The 10556-nt window shown below is 42.8% G+C and overlaps 1 protein-coding gene across 1 annotated transcript; it reads left to right on the top strand.

Annotated features, from left to right (window-relative positions):
• Positions 1-15: 15 nt before the first annotated feature.
• On the top strand, positions 16-5452 carry LOC311121755 (neutral cholesterol ester hydrolase 1-like; the record flags this gene model as incomplete). Its single annotated transcript, XM_084196209.1, has 3 exons — positions 16-53; positions 3988-4159; positions 4791-5452. The coding sequence occupies 3 exons, from the start codon at positions 16-18 to the stop codon at positions 5409-5411; spliced, it is 831 nt and encodes a 276-aa protein (XP_084052335.1). The 3' UTR covers positions 5412-5452.
• Positions 5453-10556: the final 5104 nt, after the last annotated feature.

Below are 10556 nucleotides of genomic sequence, written 5' to 3' on the forward strand. Positions count from 1 at the left end.
CTCCTGGCTAGGCAGATGGTTGTGGATCTGAACTCTGTGGTCGTGTCTGTAGAGTGAGTATATCTCTGATGGTATATATCTTATCTGTGAAAGGTCAGATAGGCCGAAGGTAAACATCTGCTTGTTTTCTTTTGTAAAATTGTGAAAAGGCAGTTCTCGTTTGATTTGGAAGACATAAGTGCATGGACTCATGCAAGCACACACACACACACACACACACACACACACACACACACATACATATATACATGTGTGTTTATATGAATCTCAACAGGTGTTTTAGTTTGCTAATGCATTCCACAGGGACACATTATTTCACACATTATTTGATCATTTCTCTATTGGCTTGCTATCTAAAAATCACTATCCTTTTCAAGCAAACACACACACACACACACACACATGCACGCACGCGCACACGCACGAACACACACACACACATACATGCACGCACACACACACACACACACACACACACACATACACGCACGCACACACACACACACGCACACGCAAACGCACGCACGCACGCACGCACGCACGCACGCACGCACGCACGCACCGCACGCACGCCACACACACACACACACACACACACACACACACACACACACACACACACACAACACACACACACACACACACACACACACACACACACACACGCACACTGCTGTGTCTGGCTCAGAGAGCAGCAGTAGCTGGGGATGTTGTGATAGGCCTGTGTGCCTGTCCTCACCCATTCATCAAAGAGGAGAAGGATGGAGAGATACAGTAGATCTCCTCACACTGAGCTGACAGCCTGGCTTTTATTACTGTCTCGCCAGGCTTGTTCTGTCAAAGCACCCACAGTAGCAACACTGTCACATCTCTCTCTCTCTCTCTCTCTCCTCTCTCCCCCCCCCTCTCTCTCTCTCTCTCTCTCTCTCTCTCTCTCTCTCTCTCTCTCTCTCTCTCTCTCTCTCTCTCTCTCTCTCTCTCTCTCTCTCTCTCTCTCTCTGCTCTCTCTCTCTCTCTCTCTCTCTCTCTCTCTCTCTCTCTCCTCTCTCTCTCTCTCTCTCTCTCTCTCTCTCTCTCTCTCTCTCTCTCTCTCTTGGCTCAAGAACTTCCTTAATCACAAAATTGGATTCCCTCCAACTACATTTTCTGTGGGTGTGTACATTAGCACTAAGGGTGTGTGAGCGTGAGAGAGTGAGTGAGTGAGAGAGTGAGTGAATGAGAAAGAGAGAGAGAGAGAGAACAAATGAGAGAGAAGAAGTCCGTGGTACACCACATTACATCTGTGATTCCCTCTGTGAGAGCATTGTTGTATGCGTGTGGGTGTACTGTATGTGTTCTGACTGCCAACCTAATTCCTGCCAACAACATTCCAATGTTAAAATGTTTTAGGCTCCAAACTGCTTTATGTGTTTGGCTGATAAAACGTTCATGGGCTGAATCACATGAGTTTATTATACGGTATCATTATATGACTTGTCTTTAATCTCAAAACCATCTAATGAAAAACAATGCTCTTGTATCAGCCAGCCTTTGGTCCCTGATTAGAATGATCCCATACAGTACATTGATTATACAGGATTAGGAGGTTTTACTTTAGTAATGTCAACACAACTCGACAAATTAGAAGTACTGTAGTGTAGTTAACCCCCGGGTCACAACCAGCGAGTCAGAGATACTCTATATCTATACCGGAGTTGTGAGTTCAGTTGTGAATTCAGTTGTTTTAGATCAGGGCTGCCCAACCCTCTTCCTGGAGATATACTGTCCTGTAGGTTTTCAGTCCAACCCTAATTTAGCATATCTGATTCAGCTAGTTAAGGTCTTGTTGAGCAGCTAATATGTAGAATGAGGTGTGTTAAATTAGGGTTGGACTGAAAACACACAGGACGGTAGATCTCCAGGAAGAGGGTTGGACAGCCCTGTTAACTTTCTATAGAGATTAGTCACTATGGGCCTTACTGTTGACTTTGTATAGAGATTAGACACTATGTCCTTCTGGTTGAGTTTGTATAGAGATTAGACACAATGTCCTTCTGGTTGATTTTCTATAGAGATTAGACACTATGTCCTTCTGGTTGAGTTTGTATAGAGATCAGTCACTAACAGTGGCGGTCGGTGATGTTCAAGATGAGGGAGGACAATTTTATTTTATTTTTTATGAGCATGGCCTTATTTCTATTACAGCATATTGGATGACTGTCATTCATATTCCATTCACCCAGTTCAATGTAACATTGATAGGTTTAGGCTACTACATGATACTCAACATTTCCCCTGTACCCATCATGAGGTTGCTACAACCTAGCCTATGAATAAAAGTTTACAACGTAGGTGCACAGGTCCAGAGAAATTGGAGTAATCAAGGTGACAGACATTGACACATTCAATACAGCCTTGCACACTCTTGCCTGCATGTGGCAGATCTAGGGTGTAATCATTAGTCCAACAGTTGCAAACGTGAGTTTCTATTGGACAAATTCATCCCCGTTTTGTTCCGTTTCCTTCCGTTTAAGAAACGTTTTCAACAGAATCGGAGGAATGAATACACCCCTGATCACACACAAACACAGTTCACTTTCATAGAAGCTAAATATAAACAGCATGAACCCTTTGATTGTTGTATAATTCATTCTCGCATCTACGCACTCTCCTCCTCTCACCTTTTCCCTTCGCTTGTGGACTTCAGTGCACAACACATCAGCTGTCTGTGAACATGCGAAAAAACCTTTCCCAGCCAAACCTTCATATCATAACCGCTAACCGCTACACACAGCCTACATCATTGTCACCATATTAACGCCATACACAACATAGCTACTGGAACTAACGCGTTAGTAAACCCTTCTACAATCATGGAGTACAGTGTACAGTCATCAGCAAGCAGTTTAGCAGTTACACCGGCGTGCCCAGTTGGCAATACATTTATAAAACCAAAAGCTTACCTTGACTTGGAAGAGTTCCAGTGTTGCATAGCCATAGCCAGCTAGCTAACATAGCATCCCTCTCTGTTTTGAGGTTGGTATTTGAATAGGCTAAACTAGCTAGCTGCATTCGCTAGCTAAGTAAGTAGAAGTGAAAGTGAATATAATAGGAAATATAGCTAGCTCTGTCTCTCTCTTGCTTCTCCTCCATTTTTTAAGAAATTAATTTGTTCAAAACTGTTCAACTATTGTCTTTCTCTTAATTTGAGTCAACTACTCACCACATGTTATGCACTGCAGTGCTAGCTAGCTGTAGCTTATGCTTTTAGTACTAGATTCATTCTCTGATCCTTTGATTGGGTTGACACCGTGTCAGTTCATGCTACAAGAGCTCTGATAGGTTGGAGGACGTCCTCCGGAAGTTGTCATAATTACTGTGTAAGTCCATGGAATGGGTTGAGAACCATGAGCCTACTAGGTTTTGTATTGAAGTCAATGTACCCAGAGGAGGACGGAGACTAGCTGTCCTCCGGCTACACCATGGTGCTACCCAACAGAGTGCTGTTGAGGCTACTGGAGACCTTCATTGCATACATTTAGTATAGTTTTATCTAAAAAGGCTAACTTTTTTAATGTTTCACTATTTTTATTTTTATGAAATTCACTGAGGAAGATGGTCCTCCACTTTGTCTTATGAGGAACCTATACTGGTCACTATGTCCTTATGGTTGAGTTTCTATAGAGATTAGTCATTATGTCCTTATGGTTGAGTTTGGATAGAGATTAGTCATTATGTCCTTATGGTTGAGTTTGCATAGAGATTAGTCATTATGTCCTTATGGTTGAGTTTGCATAGAGATTAGTCATTATGTCCTCATTCTTCCACCCCTAGTTGCCTCAGGTCCATATTTGACTTCCATAGTGTACATGACCATACCTTTACCGATTTACCATGGTGTTGACATTAACCTGTAGATACCTCAGCTGGTACACAAACTTGTTCTCAGGCGAGATGACCTGAATTCTAGCTGAGTTGACCTCTGACCCTTCCCCTGTGTCTGCCCAGGTACCGCCTGGCCCCAGAGCACCACTTCCCTGTCCCGTATGAGGACGTGTACCGGGTGGTGAAGCACTTCCTCCAGAGGGTGGTGCTGGCCCAGTACACTGTAGACCCAGGACGCATCGCTGTGTCTGGGGACAGCGCCGGGGGAAACCTGGCTGCAGCCGTGTCCCAGCAGGTTAGCTGTTAGTGTGTGTGTGTGTGCTAGCAGCAGTATTATCTATCCACTGTTGTTTTGATCTATAATTAGCTGAGATTAGGAGGAGCCATCCAAGGCTGCCGTACAGAACAGAACAGTAGTTCTAATGGTCCTGTGTGTGTGTGTGTGTGTGTCTGCTTGTTTGTGTGTGTGTGTGTGTGTGTGTGTGTGTGTGTGTGTGTGTGTGTCTGTCTGTCTGTCTGTCTGTCTGTCTGTCTGTCTGTCTCTGTGTGTGTGTGTCTGCCTTTTTGTGTGTCTGTGTGTGTCTGTCTTTTTGTGTGTCTGTGTGTGTGTGTCTGCCTTTTTGTGTGTCTGTGTGTGTGTGTCTGTCTTTTTGTGTGTGTGTGTTTCATTGTCTGTCTGTCTGTCTGTCTGTCTGTCTGTCTGTCTGTCTGTCTGTCTGTCTGTCTGTCTGTCTGTCTGTCTGTCTGCCTGCCTGCCTGTCTGTCTGTGTGTATGTGTGTGTCTGTCTTTTTGTGTGTTTGTGTGTGTGTGTCTGTCTTTTTGTGTGTCTGTGTGTGTGTGTCTGTCTTTTTGTGTGTCTGTGTGTGTGTGTCTGTCTTTTTGTGTGTCTGTCTTTTTGTGTGTGTGTGTGTGTGTGTGTCTACAGCTGCAGCAGGATCCAGAACAGCAGCTGCAGCTGAAGGTCCAGGCCCTGCTCTACCCGGTGCTGCAGGCTCTGGACCTCAATACTCCGTCCTACCAGCAGAACCAGAACATGCCTATCCTGCCCCGCACCCTCATGGTGCGCTTCTGGAGCGAGTACTTCACCAGCGACAAGACCTTCTTTAGGGACATGATGTCCAACACTCACACCAGCCCAGAGTCTGCTGCTCTGCTCAAGTTCGCCAACTGGAGTGCCTTCCTGCCAGAGTCCTACCGGGAGAAGTACAACTACAGCTCTCCGGTCATGGCGTTGTCGGCGGGAGGGGGGGGGTCGGACGGGCCATCGCGCTCCATCGCTGACCCCCGGGCCTCGCCCCTGCTGGTCCCGGACGCCGCTTTACGCTTGCTACCTAAGACCTACGTGCTGACCTGTGAGTACGACGTGCTGCGGGACGACGGGGTGATGTATGCCACGCGCCTGCGCCACGCCGGCGTGGAGGTGACGCACGAACACTACGCCAGTGGTTTCCACGGCGCCCTCATGTTAACCATGTGGCCAACCGACTTCCTCATTGGACACACAATGATGGACAACTTCATCAGATGGCTGCAGCATAACTTGTAGAAAACAGAAGAAAGGTTATGGTCTTTCAATGTTCATTCCTGTTTCCCCTAGCAACCCAACAGCTGTTGTTATGTGCTACTTACATTTTTGTTTTTTGGTTGTTTTTATTCATCTTTTGTTTTTGTTTATGTTTGTAAATAAAAAGGGCACCTACTTAGGTTTTTTTTCCACTCTTTGACACTGCATCCCAACAACAATACAAGATGCCAGTCAAAAACTGGTTAGCTTGGAATTTCTAATCACCAAGGAAACCAATGAGGCAGAACATGAGGCAGAGCAACTGATGCCAGATACAAGACATTTGATCAAGCCAAGTGTTCTACATTTGATTTCGGACGTATCCTTCTGGTTCTGCTGATTAATCTTAGATCAGTATAATAGCTTGAGTGTTCTTCTATTAGCCCCCTTAATCAATAAGGTCACAGGGAGAAAGACAAAGAGTAGTTTGGTGTTATCTTTTAGAATCGAGGCACAGGGGGCATGGATATAGTGTTTATTGAGGACCAGTCGAGAGTTTTGAGGACCATTAGAGATGACTAGGGATGAACATAGTTGTGTTCTTGAGTTGAGTTCCCAGCCCTGTTTTTTTCTCTCTCTCTCTCTCTCTCTCTCTCTCTCTCTCTCTCTCTCTCTCTCTCTCTCTCTCTCTCTCTCTCTCTCTCTCTCTCTCTCTCTCTCTCTCTCTCTCTCTCTCTCCCTCTCCCTCTCCTCTCTCTCTCTCTCTCTCTCTCTCTCTCTCTCTCTCTCTCTCTCTCTCTCTCTCTCTCTCTCACTCTCACTCTCACTCTCACTCTCACTCTCACTCTCACTCTGCCTGCCTGCCTGCCTGCCTGCCTGCCCTGTGACATGGAAGGACCAACACGAGGGAAAAAAGGAAGGACAAGGGGTTAAGTCAAACCCCCAGTATGTCAGGCTTGAAGTATTTGTAGTCTGAGCATGTAGCTGTTATTGTCAGGTTTTGAGGTTGAACAGAGCTGCAGTCAATTGAATGCTGTTTAAAGTCGTAGCTTTGAGTTTACTGCAGAGCTAATGGTCTCCCTATCGGTCTCTCTAGCTTTCCCCATAAAGCCTCTTCAGCTCAGCTGACACTCCTCACCACCGTTGGCAGATTTGTCACAGAATAATCTTGTTGGGGAAACAAAATTCAGTGTTCTTTATCATGGGATTAGCGTGTTTCAGACTTGATGACTTGCACACATAATTTAGACCTAATCTAATCTAATATTATCTCAGAGATACTATTATTTTATTTTGCTTCAGTATTCTCCCTACAAATCCTTGGAAATATCATGACTGTCGTGTTGTTTTTTTCATGTGAAATACGGAGAATTGAAGACATGCATAATAAAATGACCTCACCTGACGGTCTGCTTCCCATTCTGTCTCCGTAGACAAACATTGGCAGCAGAATGGCCCGTACTGAAGAGCTCAGTGACTTTCAACGTGGCACGTTTTAAATGTGTTAAAACCCAAACAAAACTAGTTATTTATGTTTGTGTGTATTTCTTGTAACAGTGGGTTGTCACATCCATCCTGATAGATAGAGAGAGGGAAAGAGACAGCAAGAGTTATAGATGAAGAGAGGGAAAGATAGGGATAGATAGAGAGAGAGAGAAAGATATTGGTTCTGAGAAGTCAAATCCCCTCTGAGCTGCTGAAGAATTTCCTGTAGGATCAGTTGTTAGGAGTCAGAAAGAGGAGAGAGAGGAGAGAGAAAGAGAGGAGAGAGGAGGGAGAGAGAGAGGAGAGAGGTGAGAGAAAGGAGGGAGAGAGAGAAGAGAGAGAGGTGAGAGAAAGGAGAGAGAGAGAGAGGAGAGCAGGAGGGAGAGAGAGAGGAGACAGTAGAAGATCTACAGAGGCATGAAGAAATGGTGTGTGTTTGTGTGTGTTCACGTGTGTGAATGTGTGTGTGCAGTGGTGGAAAAAGTAGCCAATTGTTATACTTGAGCAAAAGTAAAGATATCTTAATAGAAAATTACTCAAGTAAAAGTGAAATTCACCCAGTAAAATACTACTTGAGTAAAAGTTTTAAAGTATTTGGTTTGAAATATACTTAAGTATCAAAAGTAAATGTAATTTCTAAAATATATTTAAGCATCAAAAGTAAAAGTATAAATCATTTCAAATTCCTTATACTAAGCAAACCAGACAGCACCATTTTCTTTTTTTTTTTTTTCATTTACGGATAGCCAGGGGCACACTCCAACACTCAGACATAATTTACAAGCGAAGCATTTGTGTTTAGTGTCCGCCAGATCAGACGCAGTAGGGATGACAAAGGATGTTCTCTTGATAAGTGTGTGAATTTGACAATTTTCTTGTCCTGCTAAGCATTCAAAATGTAACAAGTACTTTTGTGTGTCAGAGAAAATGTATGGAGTAAAAAGTACATAATTTTCTTTAGGAATGTAGTGAAGTAAAAGTTGTAAAAAATATAAATATTAAAGTAAAGTACATAAATCCCCCAAAAACTAATTAAGTAGTACTTTAAATATTTTTCTCTTAAGTATTTTACCCCACTGTGTGTGTGTTTGTGTGTGTGTGTGTGTGTGTGTGTGTGCGTGCGTGAAAAGAAGAGTGATTTTTTAAAATAAAAAGCCAAAAGAGAAACAGATAAATGTGTCAACTGATGTGGAATGCATTAAAAAACTAAATATCTGTTGAGATTCATGTAAACAGGCCATAGAATCAAGGTGCTCCAATTTTCCTGTAAATCCTAGATGCTCCAGATGACCAGCAGAGAGATCATTAATTACTTCACCCCCATCATGTTTACATAAATGTCTCCTCTGACCTCCATTGTCAGAGAAATGGTTTATCTCCCCAAGGGGACATCCAGTCATGCACAGCCCAGTTTAGAGCATGTCCTCCTGGGCATAGCATTGGACTACTTTCTCCCCGTCCTGGAGAGGTAAATGTCCCCCTGGTTCTTTCCAGTGCTGACCGTGACTGCTAAAACACTCTGACCCGGCGGGCAGCAGCACATGTGATAAACTACTCCATTCAGAATTTATCACAAGTGCCACAGTGTGTGTGTGCGGGACTGTGTGTGCGTGCACAAGTTCTTTGCTATACATTTCCCCCCATTACATCAACACCACCCACACCCATAAGAAATGTGTTCTCAGATTCTTCCCATTCTATGGAGGGATAATGAGAGTAATGTGACTTGGCTTAGAAAATGCTTTTCTTTAAACGTGCTGATAACCTCTGGAGTGTCCTGAGAATGAAACATAGACACAACACCCAGAGTTACCTCTGTTGCAGATGATAAGTTCAGTAGAGTTACCAACCTCAGAAATTGCAGCCCAAATAAATGCTTCACAGAGTTCAAGTAACACACCCATTTCAACATCAACTGTTCAGAGGAGACTGGGTGAATCAGGCCTTCATGGTCGAATTGCTGCAAAGAAACCACTACTAAGCATATATGGGAACTCCTTCAAGACTGTTGGAAAAGCATTCCAGGTGAAGCTGGTTGAGAGAATGCCAAGAGTGTGCAAAGCTGTCATCAAGGCAAAGGGTGGCTATTTGAAGAATCTCAAATATAAAATATATATTTTGATTTGTTTAATCTTTTGGTTACTACATGATTCCATATGTGTTATTTCATAGTTTTGATGTCTTCACTATTATTCTACAATGTAGAAAATAGTAAAAATAAAGAAAAACCCTTGAATGAGTAGGTGTTCTAAAAGTTTTGACCGGTAGTATACAGTACACACACACACAAACACACAGGCCTGCAAGCGTGCGCACACACACACACACACACACACACACACACACACACACACACACACACACACACACACACACACACACACACACACACACACACACACACACACACACACACCAACTCCTCTAAAACTTCACATACTCATTCTGGAGACATATCTTGATATTCATCCATTCTGTCTACTGACTGGGTCTGTGTTAAAAATGTTTTCCCATCAGGATTCAAAGATATACATCGCTCAGGTTTCACGAGAACCTTTCAACACCATAAAGACATATTCTATTGGAGACCAAGGCTTTGAAAATAAATCCATCTTGTTTTCACAGTTCTAATCTAGTCTCCAAGTAAACTGTACTTTGAGCAAACAGGTGCAGAATGGAGCTATCTCCAGACACAACTTCCCAAATACTCCCTGTTTTCAAACAATGACTCATACAGATTACTCTGGAGCAATGAGTGACTGGTTTATTGATTCCGTGATATTCTGCAACCAACTTATTTTCCTTCTTCATTGGGCTGTTTAAATAAGCATGGGCAGGTTGTTTGAAGAAGCATGGACAGGTTGTTTAAAGAAGCATGGACAGGTTGTTTAAAGAAGCATGGACAGGTTGTTTAAATAAGCATGGACAGGTTGTTTAAATAAGCATGGACAGGTTGTTTAAAGAAGTATGGACAGGTTGTTTAAATAAGCATAGACAGGTTGTTTAAAGAAGCATGGACATGTTGTTTAAAGAAGTATGGACAGGTTGTTTAAAGAAGTATGGACAGGTTGTTTAAAGAAGTATGGACAGGTTGTTTAAAGAAGTATGGACAGGTTGTTTAAAGAAGAATGGACAGGTTGTTTAAAGAAGCATGGACAGGTTGTTTAAAGAAGCATGGACAGGTTGTTTAAAGAAGTATGGACAGGTTGTTTAAAGACGTATGGACAGGTTGTTTAAAGAAGAATGGACAGGTTGTTTAAATAAGCATGGACAGGTTGTTTAAATAAGCACGGACATGTTGTTTAAAGAAGTATGGACATGTTGTTTAAAGAAGCATGGACAGGTTGTTTAAAGAAGTATGGACGGGTTGTTTAAATAAGTATGGACAGGTTGTTTAAAGAAGCATGGACAGGTTGTTTAAATAAGTATGGACATGTTGTTTAAAGAAGCATGGACAGGTTGTTTAAAGAAGTATGGACAGGTTGTTTAAATAAGCATGGACAGGTTGTTTAAATAAGCATGGACAGGTTGTTTAAAGAAGTATGGACAGGTTGTTTAAATAAGTATGGACAGGTTGTTTAAAGAAGCATGGACAGGTTGTTTAAATAAGCATGGACAGGTTGTTTAAAGAAGCATGGACAGGTTGTTTAAAGAAGTATGGACAGGTTGTTTAAAGAAGCACGGACAGGTTGTTTAAAGAAG

This window comes from Coregonus lavaretus (genome assembly GCF_964263955.1).
Source record: "Coregonus lavaretus genome assembly, contig: HAP1_SCAFFOLD_3940, whole genome shotgun sequence".
NCBI lineage: Eukaryota > Metazoa > Chordata > Actinopteri > Salmoniformes > Salmonidae > Coregonus > Coregonus lavaretus.